The following is a 15,167-nucleotide window of genomic DNA, read 5'->3' as shown; positions in this document are numbered from 1 at the left end:
GTTTGCTGTCCTGTATAAAATCCATGGCAATTGCTAGTTCCTTTTTTTTTTCTTTTTTTTTCTATGTATAGGTATAGATAAGTGCTCTCAATTTGCTACTGATCCAGAATAGGTTTTTGGCCAAAATTATCTTCTTTGATGCTAGAATTATGGATTCTGTCCCATCTAAAAAAATAAAAATAAATAAAAATCTTCCTTAAGAATTCACAATTTGTGTTCATATTTTCTGCTTACAACTTCTCTCCCATCTGATTTTATACACTTTCCTTGGTAAAGGAAAATGAGGCCCTGTGAAGTACCAATTATATGTACTATTGATTGGACCTAACCTTTGCTTGTCCATATTATATGTAATTTGGCAATGATCACTTAAAGAGCCACTAGTATTCGGTCTGCTAATTAACCATTATCCATCATAATGAAGTCTAGAATAGAAGTATGCTGTGTTTGACTCATTATCTTTGTGCTACAAGATAAAATTTATAACTTTTAGGAATTCTTTATACAGGCTGCATAATATCATTCTATAACTTCATATTGGAAATAAATGTCAGGTTCAATTTATTGCAGAAGGGATCCTGGTGAGTAGCTTAGTATATTGGATTTGTGGTTCGTAACAGAGTGTGTAACCCATTCTCCCTTTTGGAGTGCATTAGCCATGTGTGTGATTCACGTCAACTCATGGATCAGTAGGCTTTCAAAAACCGGAATTAATAGCAGTTCTTTCAAAAAACTGGAATTAATAACAGTTCTAAGATAGGAACAGACAATGGTGGTAATACAGATTGTATCAATTTCATCTCCTTTACTTACTCTGTCTTTTCTGAATAGATAATGATCACTGACTTTTTCTAATGTGAACAATTGCCTTAGATTTCAGATAGGAATACTAATTTTCATTCTGTAGGAATTTCTGTTTTCTCTTGCTTCTTGCACAGACCTCTGACTTCAGTGTACAACCAACTAGAGTAATTCTTTCTTTTCTGTTCTTTGAAGTTTTGAGCATGGTCATGAAACTCAGTTTGAATTGATAGTGCATTTGATGCCGCAAAGCTGACCTCTTCCATTTTCAACCTGTGTCATCCTGTATATTCTCTTTGGTGTCCAAATAAGAAGGTGATGACACCTGCCTATAAGTGAGCTTTGGGAAAGCTGTTAGATTCAGCTTACACCACTAGGAAACAGCGATGTATATATCTGACTGGTGAACCTAAAATGTTCTTTTTATAGAGGAATTTCCCTGCTTGTAATTGTACTGACGGATAGCTGTTGTTTGGCATGACCTGAAGATACCACTCTGATATATTACTATTACTTTCACAGCATTTCACTGCTGTTGAAAAAGTAATCCACTGTTTCCTACACTAGCTGCAGTTTACAACCTAAATTTTGTTAACCAGATAGACACTACTTTCAGGGACATATCTCAGGCTGACTTAAGAAAATGAGTCTAGAAATCAGATATCCTTCCCCGTACTTCAGCAGGAGGTGTCGGCCCCGTAAGTGGAAAATGTTTGTGAGATGAGCAGTCCCTTTGAGTTCAATTACTGCTCTCTGCAATGGCACAGGGGAGTATGTGAGTTGGTTACTACCAATCTAACCTTGCAGTGGCTTATGAGGCCCATCAGAAAACATTCCACTCTGTACTCAGCAGAGATTTTGGATCTGTGAAAGGACAGATTTTATGCAAACATTTCAGGACATACCTTTTAAATGATATCCTTTGATCACTATTCTTGTATATTGCCACCCATGGGACTGGTAAAGGGATAAAACCAGAAAACTTTTTTTTTTTTTCCTAAAGAAGGCAGTAGAAATTTACATATGGATGCTACCGTCCTTCTCCAAGAAGTGTCCCAGCCCATTGACTGAATTATAGGCTGTTTTACTTCTGTTCATTTAAACTCATTCTTTAAATTTTCTCAATTTCTCCAGGAGCACGGGATATATTATTTATGGAAGAAATTCCCATCATGCTTCGTCTTTTTTTTTTTTTTTTAACAGAAAATGGCATGTGCTTTTAGGAGAGCAGCTCAGTGAACTATGTTTTGAATTTCAGGAATTTTATTTGTTTTTTTTTTTTTTTTTAATTTATTTTATTTTATTTTTATGGTCTCAGCTTAGCAGCTAAGTGCATGGACTATACACTTGAGAGCTTCATTTTAGCCTTCTGTTAGGGAAGCTGGTGCATCAGCAGAGGCAGTCAGCTCTGCAGCACAAGTCCGTGTATTTGCCAGCCTGGTTTGCAGACCAAGACTTGAAATTAATGCTCTGAAACTCGTGCTAGCTTTTGGTGAAACTGTGTACGGAATGCAAGACCTCAAGCTCATTAGAGAGATTAGAGAGACTGGATATATAACTTTCCCTACTGCCTGAGAAAAGTTTCAGGATGCAAAATGAAATCAGAATTTGCAGAGACAGGTTTTTCAGTATGTACTTACATGAGACTAATCCCTCTTTTCATGCAAAGTTGTGCACCTATGCACAGTGTCATTTGACCAACACGGCTGTAAATTTGGGGTATTGTGTTTTCAGAAGACTGCAGAGTCAGTGTTTGTTTACTGTATGAAGTATGCATAAAAAATGTAAGCAATGGAAAAAAACAGGAAAGAGTCCCCTGTTTTTTCTGTTTCTATAATTATATTTTCCCTTATGCAATTGCAAACAAATGTCTACAGTGGTTTTTAAACATCTTGGAAATTATAAGTGAGCTGTCACATCTTGTATGAAATGATAAAAATTTATAACATATGCATTGTTTTCCTTAATTCAGCTATTTACATTGTTCAGTATGTTTATTATGTGCACTATTTTAACTAATTGCGTGTTCATGGCACAATCAGAGACTCCATCATGGAATAAATACGTTGAGTAAGTATCCTGGCTGCTTCACAGCTGCCCCATCCTTATCTTGTCCTTCCTCTTCCATTTGTTACATCGTTTTCATTTTGTTTGCTGTCACCTAATTTCTTTCCAGTAATACTGACCGTAGTATCTGTCCTGACAAAATGTTTTGCCAGGTGTTTGTTGCCTGTGAAAACTCCCTTAGTAAGTAAACTAACATTTTTCAGTCTTCCAAGCTCATACTTACTGCTAAATGCACCTGCTATGCTACATCGGAATGAGATCACATATGATGAGAACTCCATTTGAAACTGGCCGGCCTTCCACAGTTCCCATGCAAGAGATTCAATTGCTGGACACATTAAAATAGGCTGATGGAATTTAAGTTAAATTATTTCAGAAAATACTCCCAGGATGTAGTTAGTTCTGTCCTGAAACTGGAATTGGAAACAAAAGTTTCTTTCAGACCGAGTACATCATGAGAAGTGTTCCCCAGTAATCATTGGTAGGCTTATTTTACAAGCAAGCATAAAATTATTTGGGAACACTTTTATCAGCATTCCTGTCTTTTTAGCTTGTCAAGTCCTCAGAAAAAAAAATAGCAAAAGTGTCACTAGAAGTTCTTTCTAGTTGTTTCTAAAATGAATTTTAAAAGGGGCTAACGGGCTTCAGAAAGCCCATTTCATTTCTTTAAGTTGCTTTAAAATACTCCTTTTAGAAAGAGATACCAGATGCACAAGCTAATCAACCTACAGTGCATTAAACAATTATTTTGGCTCATTGAACCAATCAGAACACACTTTTTATTTTTGACTGACATATGATAAACACAACCATCTGCTGTTCTATAGCCTGGTGGTTGGTCTACTCAGGGCTGTGAGGAAAGGCAGTAAATGCCCTTATTTTAGGTTTCATAAAATCATGCAGGGCACATCTTCTAGGCCATAAATTACTAATTATAGGCAGCACTGAACCAAATATTTCATCCGATCACAATAACATCCTAATCCCAGGATGTTTCATGTATTTCTGTGCACTGTACTACCCTCAAGTATGTCTGTGACTTTCCTTTTCCCCTGATGTTGTCCTTTCCTCGTTGAAAACTGTCACACAGTACCATGCCCATGGTGTATGCAGCTGAAACATGGACATCTCATCCACGTGAGTCAGAACTTGGTCAGTGGGTCTATGGCTGGGAATTTGAACTTTCTGAAGGAAAATATCAGTGCTTGTTGGGTCTTCCTTAGGCAGAAGAATGTGGATGATGTTATCAGTACATTGAGCAGGGCATGCAAGAAGTGTAGGGCAAACGCAAATGGAATCATGCAGCATGGAGTAAAACCTTTCCCTTCCATGTTTCCCCCTGTACTGTGTCCCCTCATACCTCTCAGCTTTTTCTCCTCAAATTTAACCCAATAAACTTTAATTCAAATTGATTATTATTGGATTTGGAACAGATACATTTAACTCATTTTTTTCTGCTGTTCACAAGGGATGCACAAGCGCAAGAGCAACATTGTGCAAATATTTGTCCTAGTTTCCTCCTTTAAAACAGAATAAATACTTATCATTTTGGAAAAAAAGAAAAAAAAAAAGAATTCAATTCAATTTACCACCACTAAAAACTTTGAAAAATCCTGACTTCTATTGTTAAAGAAGCTGTTCAGTTGCTGGAGGACTTTGCCCAATGCATTTAGAATTTGATGATGATTATACAATCAATTAAACCATCTGACATGCTGAATAAATACAAGTGCTTTATCATTTTAATGAGCTTATGTACTGTTAACTATTTTTTTTTAGTTCTTTGCATGTGTTTTCTGCATGTATTACTGAATACACATGCTTTAAAGAGCTTCACATGGGTGACCTATATTTGTAATATCAGAACAAAACTAAATAGGAGCCGTGAAGAGTTGGATACAAGATAATGCTTAGGTGTGTGGTCAAAAAGGAGATGTTAGAAACATTTTACATGCACTGCTGCACAAAAACAGTCCTGCTTATCTCCATTTTAAGCTGAAGCACACTGAGGATTTATAGTATGTGTAACTAGCTCTACTGTGTGACAGGATGACAGGAGGGCATGAGATTTGCCACTGCTTGTAAATGTGCCCAGTTGCAGATCAGGGGAATACAACTAAGAGAAAATATTTCCTCATTTCCTTTTATGAATATTGCAGTTCTTCCATATATTACCACCTTTAATTGCTTACACTTTTTTTTTTTTCCACTCTCCACCAAACAGGAATGCCAACTGTTCTAGGGTCGTTGTTTTGTTTATGATGATGTTGTAGTTACAGATGTTTAGGAACTGAACAGAAAACTCAAGCTAGTGTTTCTAGTGCAAGCCCTAACATTATGGCTTATGAAATTTATGTTTTATGTAATGTATATATATATATATATATATGTCAGACTCATGAGAATGAGAACTCTGCTTTAGTATAATCTGTATCTTCATCTGGGGAAAAAGTTGTAGGGAACACTAGTGGTGGATATTAAGCATTTATTATTTTTATTAAGATAGGACCTAGAAGTCCCATTGGGCTAGATGTCTCAGGTAGAAACATATTAAAAAAGAGGTGTTGTATGCCCTGAAGTATGTCTCTGTTGGTAGTTAGAGCCCCAGATTGATACCAATCTGAGTGTTATAAATCAGATACGTTGCTGTCCTCCACAGAGAATTTGCTAAATGTTATTACAAGTATTATCTTTATTGTGAAAGGTAAGATGTATGCTCTATCCAATATCATTACAGTGAAGAGACTGTTGGTAATAAACAACTAACAGTAGCATGGGAAAAAAGACTCTCCTGTCTCTTACTGTCAAGCAGGTCAAAATTGCAGCATTTAGTATTGGGGCAGGGGTTGATTTGCTCTTTTCCAGTGAGGACATTCTGCTGTTGATTCTGAGGGTTAAGTGATTCACCACAGATAGTGAAATGGGGAATGTGCAGGGGGGTACCCTTTCAGCTAAGAAAGCTAAGTGGCATTATTTTTTAACCGCTGTCCTTCAAAATGGCCTGGGCAGGAAGAGGTGAGAGGTATGAATGGACCAACCATTGTCCTTCAAATATGAGAAACAACAAGGAACGCTGCATAATCCATTCCTCTTTCATTGGCGACTGCAGGCAGAGCTTCAAAAGCACAGCTTAGCAGCGTAGCGTTCATGCTTGACTTAATGGGTGAGAATTCATCAGGGTGTGCCCTGTGGTGAAACTTATCTTCATCCTGTGGCTGTCATGAGCGCTTTCCCATTTCTTACATGTACCTTGGTCCACATGTGACATTGCTCACACCCAGCCCCAGTGCCACAGCCATGACCCACACGAGCAAGCCCAACAAGGTGGGCAGAAGGGTCTCATATGAGTAGGACTGGGCTGCGTGTGCCTCTGCCATTCTCTCCCTCAACTGCTTGCTAATGCTCTTGCTTATCTTGGACACTTTATTCCCCAGGTACACTTTCACTGGCATTTACACTTTTGAGTCATTGATAAAAATATTGGCGAGAGGATTTTGCATGACAGAATTCACCTTCCTTCGAGATCCATGGAACTGGCTGGATTTCAGTGTTATTGTTATGGCGTAAGTAGCACTCCCTTGTATTTCTTGAGACAGTGGTATGCAGTAGATATTTTCTAAAAAAATCATCTAGCTGTCCTTTTTTTTTTCACTCAAATTGTACTAAAAATGAGAAAATGCTGAATATATTAGGATGGACTTTGTTTTCCTGAGTGGTTTCAGAGCAAGAAGTCAGAGGAATCCTCTGTTCTGTTCTATCAATTCACTAGACTGTTTTGGAGAAATTATTTACATTTGATCTGAACTCCTGGGCCCATGATATTTCAATGGAAACAAAACTGGGAAAAAATGCTCAACCCAAACTTAGTTCAAACAGCAGTAAGGGCCACAGAAGTCAGTGGTGGGGTGCAGGGATCAGGACTAACATTCTTAGTAATATTTAGCGCAAGAACAACACAAAGACATGTAAAACCTACATGGACTTCATTGGGAAGACTCGCATTTATTTTAGCAGGTCAGCCCAAGGCCAGATCTGTTACTACCTTCCTGTGGATTTGGCTGAACTGGCATCTGGCCATTGTGATAAGCATTTCAAAAAATGCAAGGCAGGTGGGGAGGAGCTTTTGGCAGTCAGCATGTTAGGTATTTTTCTCAGCTAAACCTTTCCTCAAGCAGTGTGATTCTTTTGCCACATTTAGAGGCAGGACAGAACAACCAGTGTCGCCAGCCCACTGTCCTGTACATTGGATGCTATAGTTGATGCAGGGAGTTGATCTCCAGGGCTCTGAATTCTTCATGACCTGGAGAGCTTCAGTGCATGGTTTCCCTGTATTCTAGAAAGAAGGAGGCTTTTGACAGTAAGGTAGAAATGAGCAGAGAAAAAAGGATAAAAAAGCAGCAACTTGCGTCCTTGACAGTGCATCTGCTCTACCTCATCTTCTCAGCTCAGGTAGAGGTTGGGTGTCACCCCCCAGCTCTGCAGAACTCCTCTGGGAGAATCTCAGTCGCTGTCACTGAAATCCAAGCCTGAGCAGTCAGTGCAGACAAGGTCTGGATATCCCTCAAATTATGCCCTGATTACCTCTGGAGGGTTGGCGCTTACAGAGCTGGATTAAGAAATGCACAGACCTTGAGGTGCACTATTGCCCAATTCACCCCTGCAGGGAGGAACGAAGATTTAGTGCCCGGACGTTATGAGATTACACCTCTTTTTTCTTTTCTGATTCTTCTCAACGTGAATGGCCAGTCAGGTCTCCGGCACTAGGAATCATGAAAATTTCCCTGAGACTTTTTTGACCTCGTTTTTTTGTTTCCAAGCTAAATTTCAATTTTCTGTCTAAATGATATTCCCTATCTTAATTAGAAGGTCCCTATAACAGGGCGGCCTGAGAAAAATAAAGCTCAACGTCAAATTATTGCAATGGTTGCAACTTCAGAAATGGCAACTGATCCTGTTTTTTCTTACTTTAAGGCATATTATATTAACAATTTTATAATAGAAAAAAAAAGAATTTGAATTCTGGAACAGAAAAGAAGGAATTTATACTTATATCTAGTTGCAAGCATTTTCATGAGTCCATAAGGAGCAGGGAAAGAGTTAAAAGTGACTGTAATATGATCGTCATATGTACAATGAAACCTGCTTCCCAAGTATGCAACCAGCAGATAGCACAAAGCATTGGATAATGGACTATTCTGATATGATTTATCCTTCATATAAATTCAATTTGCAAGTAATTTAAAGTAAGATTGATTATACAGGTAACTGCGATGTTGTTTTTGCTTGTAGCTAGTGGTATTTCTGTATCTGGAAACAAAAACAGCATGCGATGGACAGCCTGATAAGGGGCCATGAGATTTAGATGGACCGAGGGTTTTGAGCTAACTGAAAATGTGATTGTTTCACTGGCGGATGTTACAGTGGAACGACCATCAGTTACTGTAGAGTTATTACAGAATTACTTCCTACCTCCTCTTTGGGGCAGAAATGGCACAGATTGGGTCACAGAGAGTAGCTTTTAATAGCATGCTAGAGATTAAGTGGTGCCACAGGTCTCCAGGGCTTTTCTCCCACCCTGTGTTAGTGGAGAGCCATGGCTTGTTACCCTCTGTGGGACCATGGATGGCTTCAGGGGAATTTATGAAACTGCCCTGTTTAGATCACTGTTTCCTAAACAAGCGAGTACTTTCCAGAATGAGGAGGGAGAAGCTGCTCTAACTGTGTTGGAAAATGCCCTGCCAAAATTTTAAAGACAATAAGCAATTTCCTTGCTAAACAGAAAATGGAGTGGGAACTCCAGCTGCTTCTCACTTCCCATTACAGAGGTACTGAACTGCTGCAATTCCATCCAAGAAATGGACAAAATAAATACTAATTGACTATTGTGAACAAGCAGCAGTAGTATTTGTTTAATATGTTTGTGCATATAGTATTATTTTGTTTGTACGAATCTTTGGTCAGAAAAATCATATTCCCATCCTGTTGCTTCTCCCCAAATTATTTTTTCCACCCTTGCATGCTGCAGAAGAGTTTGGGAGAGAAGCACTGGGTAAACCTGGTGAGGAATTACCAGACAGGTAAATGCCAGACTCCCCCGTAAGATTATACAGAGGAGAAGCAATATTTCTCTTCCAGGCCATAACCTGGGTTAGCAGTTATGAAGAGGATGCTTTGTCCTCCCCCAGAGGCTTTTGCACAAAGCCCACTTAAGCAGGCTTTGTAAAATAGCCAGGTGAGTTTTATCCTTAACAAGTGAAAACAAATGCCTCGAAAAAGTAGAATATGTAAATGTAAATATTAATACAAAAGGGTCCAAGAGCTGTTTGGTTGAGAGATACAATGGTGATTTTGATTTTATTGCATACTGTCTGGGGGGAAATAATTTTGCAAAACAATGATAAACCCAAGCTCATGCTGTAACTGGCCCTCCTGGGAGCATTTTGCTTGGCTGTTCCACAGGTCTCCATGATGACCAAAATAGACACGTCAGTGAATAGCTGGGATTGCTATTTTAATCATAAATAGATTTTAGTAGGATTGCAATTATATTCATTCAAAAGCCATCTTCCAGCAGCCAAAGGGCATGGATTTGATGTATAAAACAAAATAAAGTTTTAAGCGTCTCTTGAAACCAACATCTGCTTTACCACATGGTACATTGTACAATAAATGACCCAGTGGAAATATTTGCACTGATACTTTCCCGTGTTGTCCTATATGTAGCTTGCAGACGCTATTATATGAAATTACTTGGGTATTTGAAGCTTTTATTTTTATTTTTAAGAGCAGCAAAACAATTCTTAATGTTTTCTATAATGTAAAGAATGTTTGTTAAAATACATGATGGAAAAATCTTTGTATTATTTGTTGCTGAACAGCACGATAACAAAGTTCATCCGGTAGTTTTAAAGAATTGATGCCTATTAGATAAGCTTAATAGTTCAAGAAACATTTGCAATAATGTATACTATGAAAAACCCAGGACATATGGCATCAAAGAGCAGCCTGAAAAGTGGATGCACCTCTCATTCGGATGCGTTAGCTCCTGCTATGTATGAATGCATTCTTCATTGAGACAAGTCTCATACTCTATTGTATAATTCCAAATAACTGTGACTTAATTCTACAGGTATGTAGGAGAATTTGTGAATGTAGGCAGTGTTTCACCTCTTCGGACTTTCAGGGTATTGAGAGCTTTAAAAACTATTTCAGTAATCCCAGGTAAGAAGCCCTGATCCTTACATTTTGGCTCTCAGCTACAAGTGATTCTTTCTCTGTCTCTCTTTGTCCCCTTGACTGTTGTTTTCTGCTGGTGTTTTGTCATTGTCTGTGTGTGACTTTCCCTTATTACAGATACATAACTGAATTTGTGGACCTGGGCAATGTCTCAGCCTTGCGAACGTTCAGAGTACTGCGGGCGCTGAAAACAATCTCAGTCATTTCAGGTGAAAACCAGGTTAAACACTCCGGCTGCAGTTAAAGCCTACATGCCATTTCCAGTAGTAAACGCAGTAAATACGAGTGACTTAACCATAGATACTGATCAGGAAATGGAGGAATGTAGGGAATGTGACCTGTCAATAGAATACCTTTGTCTGATGTACTTCCCAATACCATTTTTGTGGGCAGGAAGAATTAGAGTGCTTCCAAAAGTACAGACCTCACTAAAACGAGTGCTGCTGTAAGAACTGCTGTATGCAGTGGCTCGTGAATCACAGACACAAAGTGCTCATTCATGAACCATATGAGAATGACAACAAAACTCTTTTAAAGTGTTCAGATATTGATTTTAAAAATGGAAGGTTAATGACCTCAAGATGCGTATTTGTGTTTAAGAGCACATCGATAGAGGAATCTAAATCTGTGCTATGAGCTGAGGTTTCAAGACTGCAAGCACAGATAGCCCAATTTGTTCTGTTGTTTATCCATTTGCATGTGATAGAAACGGTGTTTAAATTTCAGACCTTGAATAGATCAGAAAAAAATCCATCATTGATTTTGGCAGATTCAGCTTTTCACCAAATCACATTTTCTTACGTTTTAAAGACTATGATTCCAACCCCCCACTCCTTGCTGAAGAAGAAATAAGAGTGTTTTCGTACAGGTCAGGTAGTGAAAGAAGCTTTTTTTCACAGCTTGTGATCTGTTTTATTTCTGTTTCTTAAAATAATAAGTAATTCTTTTTGTTTAGTAATTTATGCAGATATGAGTCCACTTAGGACTAACTGTATGACAATAAATTCTTGCCAAGCATTATCTATGGACAGGTCTCATTCAGCCTCAGTGTTTAACATCTCCAACCTGCATGGCAAGGTAGAGAAGATAGCAAAAACCGTGCATGGTAGATCCTATTGGTGATAATCCTGAACAGATGTTGGCAATTACATGTCAAAAATATTCATAACATTGAGAAAATTGCTCAGATTCTCACGTACAGCTCTTTAAAGTTAGAAAGGTTTTGCCATCCACCATAGTATTCACATCTGCATTAAAACATAAATCTAAACGAATGCCACGGCATAAACTTTTAGGGGCTTGTATTACAACTAATTACCAACATTCACAGGAGGTATAAACTGTAAATGGAAATTCTGGAATTAAGAGATTAAGGAAACATATATAAGAGTCCAGGGTTTACTCCATCATTCCAACGTTAAAATATTGAAATCAGTGAAATTATTGAAAAATCAAGCTACTTTTCATTGAAAGTGCATGAAAGTCAAAATATAGCTTTAAAGAATGAATATATTAGGTCTTAAATACTTAATTATTAGGTCTAGTGTTTCCTGAAATTGATTCCTGTCTTAATTCTTGTCTGTAATTTTAAAAGGAAAAAATTAGCAGAGAGGTTTTGTAAAGTTTCTTTAACTGGATTTCCACTGTGAAAGTGTTTTTGCTTAGGAAAGCTTTAGCTGAACAGCAAGTTGAGCAGTTTTACAGATCATGTGGAATGGTAGTGGCTAATCAGAAAGAAAAGGAGAGTTTCCTAGCTTCCTTTGCTAGTGATTTGAAGGGTAACTTGGAGGGACAGACATCTCCAGGGGACACTTTTCATTTTTCATTGTGTCTTGATCTTGTGCTTTTTCAGATTAAGGCCTGCCAATTTTGCTGAGTTATATATATAGTGATTTTCTGTTGTTCTGTATTTTGTTTTACATAGAGTGATAAATTGTGTCTGTTTTTCGGTGAAAAAAAGAGGAGTGTAGAGATTCAAAAAAGTTTATTTTGAAATTCACCAAGCACTTCAGTGATACTGAGTACTAAGTTGTTCCATTTGTTGGTTAAAGAAAAAAAAATAAAAAAGATGAGGAGTATTATTTATTAGAGTGGTACATAGTAACTCACATTCCCTTTTATTTTTTCTTTCTGCCTATTTGATTAGTCTTTTGATAACTGCATTTTTAGATACTAGTAACTGAATTATTTGCTGACATAACTGCATTAAGATATGCAAATAAAATATCTGGCCCTCAAATTTTATTGTCAAGATTACCTGTGCCCTGAGAATGTTTTAACTCCAGATGCAGGGAGCTACAAATTGCTAATGATGACTTAGCTGTCTGTAAAATGCAGCTGTACTTTTTTGTTTGTTTGTTTTTTAATTTAATAGATAATTTCAGAGGAATCAGTTCATTTATTTCCATTAGGCATATATTTAAAAAGAAACATTGGGCATGATACGAGCCTCCATGAGAGCTGGGGATCTGGAGCCCCAGGACTAGACCTATTAGAACGAGTCCAGAGGACAGACACAAAGATGATCAAGGGGCTGGAGCACCTCTGCTGTGGAGCCAGGCTGAGGGAGTTGGGGTTGTTCAGCCTGGAGAGGAGAAGGCCTCGGGGAGACCTCACAGCGGCCTGCCAGGGCCTAGAGGGGGCTGCAGGAGAGCTGGGGAGGGACTCTTGGTCAGTAGTGACAGGTGTAGTGACAGGACAGGGGGGAATGGCTTTAAACTAAAAGAGGGTGGGTTTAGATTACATGTAAGGAGTAAATTCTTTCCAATGAGGGTGGTGAAACACTGGCACAGGTTGCCCAGAGAAGTTGTGGATGCTCCATCCCTAGAAGTGTTCAAGGCCAGGCTGGATGGGGCTTTGAGCAATCTGATTTAGTGGGAGGGGTCCCTGCCCATGGCAGGGGTGTGGTACCAGATGGTCCTTAAGGTCCCTTCCAACCCAAACTATTCTATGGCGCTGTGTTTACTTGGAGATCAATCTGAGTTTTTAATGATAACATAGGCTCATGCTGGGATGAAATATTGTTCTACAACAGGCTTAACAAGGAAGAGATGATGAACACTAATATTTTCCATGAGATTTTGGGGTTCAACCTCTAGAGAGAACAGAAAAAAGGTTATTTTTTTTCTATCTTTTATATCTTAGGAAAAGAGCACTGTAATGTGCTCTCCTTTGCAAATATCTAAGCCTTTCCTCAATAAAATTGATCACGCTTCTCTATCAAGTAGTTATGTTTGTACAAACGTACTTGGGCTCAGCATGCTCGGTGAAATTGCTTACTGAAAGTAACAGGCCAAGTCCTCCACGGTGTAAGGCTTCTGTCCAGCAAAGCACTTAGAGGCTGGTTTTCAAAGGCATTCCACTTCACTTGAAATCAATGAGTTTCACTATTGACTCCAGAGGGAGTCAGTAAAACTAACAATTAGTGCTTTTAAAAATCTCACCTACCTCTAATGCTTTGCTCTAAATGCGCAAGCAGGCACAGGGACGTTTAGGGGATGTGGACTCATAGGACTCAAAAAGATCTCCCGAACTCTTGGAGTCCGTTCCCTTGCCCTAGCCTGTGTTTATGCAACTCATGATCTTCCCGAAAAGTCTAGCACCTCACTACCTTTACGTTTGCTCTGGGAGGAGGGTTTCAGATCCAGATTCAGCAACCCCAATGTTAGCATCTAGCAGTAAAGCTGTGTGCTTCCTGCTCGGTGGAGTTCTGGGGCTACATCTCTGGGGCTTGCTGTCATGCTGGCACCTGCTGTGGGTCCTGTCTCTGAATCCAGACCCACTTCCAGCCTCCTCCTCTCTTGGTACATTATCAGCTCATCATTTTTAACCCTACAGCCATTGTGTAAGACGTCGGGTCAGTGCCTGTAAAAGCCTTTAACATGCCCGAAGACCTTCATGGATCCCCTCAATTTCCCCTTTCCTGCACTAAGCACACACATTTCGTTTTGTTTTCCAGTTTCCCAAGATATCAGGGAAAACAAGCTTCCTACAGTAGCTGGGTATCTGTTTATCTAGACTCATTAAGGAAAATGTTTTTTAATTTCTTCATACATCCCTTATGTTCAGGTTCTTAGAAATAGTGAACATTCGCTGCATGGGAGCATAAAACCTTTAACTCTCAGTGATTTTATTTATTAATTAGCATCTTGCACATTGCCATGGCAACTGGATTCATTCGTTTTCATCCTAGATAGGAACCTTGATCAGCTTGTAGGACAACCCACTGATGTTACTCATTTGTCTCCCGTCACCGGTGTACCCAAATCCCAGAGTACTCAACAGGAACCTTTCCTGTGACTACAGAGGACTCTAATTATAATTTATCTGCAAGGAAATCACCAATGTTTTTGTAATAACTAAGAAATGAGGTAATTTAAAGCCTTCAGGTACACCCTTCTATGCCCCAGCATCAAGAGCTTGCAAAATGCAGGCCATGGTCATCTTCAGGATTTTGTGAAGTACCCGTATCCAGAGAAGCTCTGCTGCTCTTTCTAGAACAAGCGTGCACATCACGAACATTTCACATCAAATGACAGGATACAGGCGAAAGGTGACCTCATAGAAAATTGGGCCAAGGCACTTCGGGGCCTGATCCAGCTCCCGTTTAAGTTAGTGTGAGTCTAAAGGCTATAAATAGTGCCGTGAATGTTATCCAGTACTTTACTGATAGCCAGAACAAAGCTTGGAGTGCAAGAATTAAGGCTGTGTGGAGGAGACTGTTGTTCACTGCTTGAATCTCGCTGAAGTCCCCCTGCAGAAGGACAAATTTCATCCTTATGATGGGTAAATCACTTCACTCAAGAAGTAGGTATCTCAGAGTTGAAAAATTTGCACGTTCCTTGCAGACTGGCCTGACAGTCACATTTTCGTGCAAAGATGGTCTACAGAAATGCTGACAACCATTCAGGTTTGCCAACGTGGTATTAAAGTCTTTGCTGCTGTCAATGGCTAATGACAAAATATGTTCATCATGACTTGCGACAAAATATGTTCATAGAGAGTGAAATCTCCTCTCCCTACATGCACATGACTCATGCAGACATGGTCAAGGTACATACACA

The 15,167-nt window shown here is 39.0% G+C and overlaps 1 protein-coding gene across 5 annotated transcripts in view; it reads left to right on the top strand.

Moving 5' to 3' along the window:
* LOC310894974 (sodium channel protein type 5 subunit alpha-like) overlaps positions 1-15,167 on the top strand; it is a 209,339-nt gene that overhangs the window by 44,863 nt on the left and 149,309 nt on the right. For 4 of the 5 annotated variants that reach the window (XM_083825713.1, XM_083825712.1, XM_083825716.1 and 1 more), the window contains 3 exons: positions 2,774-2,871; positions 6,303-6,431; positions 10,222-10,313. In XM_083825713.1, coding sequence (XP_083681839.1) covers positions 2,774-2,871; positions 6,303-6,431; positions 10,222-10,313 — 319 coding nt within the window. The remainder of the gene's footprint in view (positions 1-2,773; positions 2,872-6,302; positions 6,432-10,221; positions 10,314-15,167) is intronic. The other variant, XM_083825715.1, reaches the window with a different exon arrangement.

Source organism: Anser anser, assembly GCF_964211835.1.
Source record: "Anser anser genome assembly, chromosome: 2".
Taxonomy (NCBI): Eukaryota; Metazoa; Chordata; class Aves; order Anseriformes; family Anatidae; genus Anser; species Anser anser.
The sequence above is the reverse complement of the archived record's forward strand: the minus strand, read 5'-3'. Positions and strand labels throughout refer to the sequence as shown.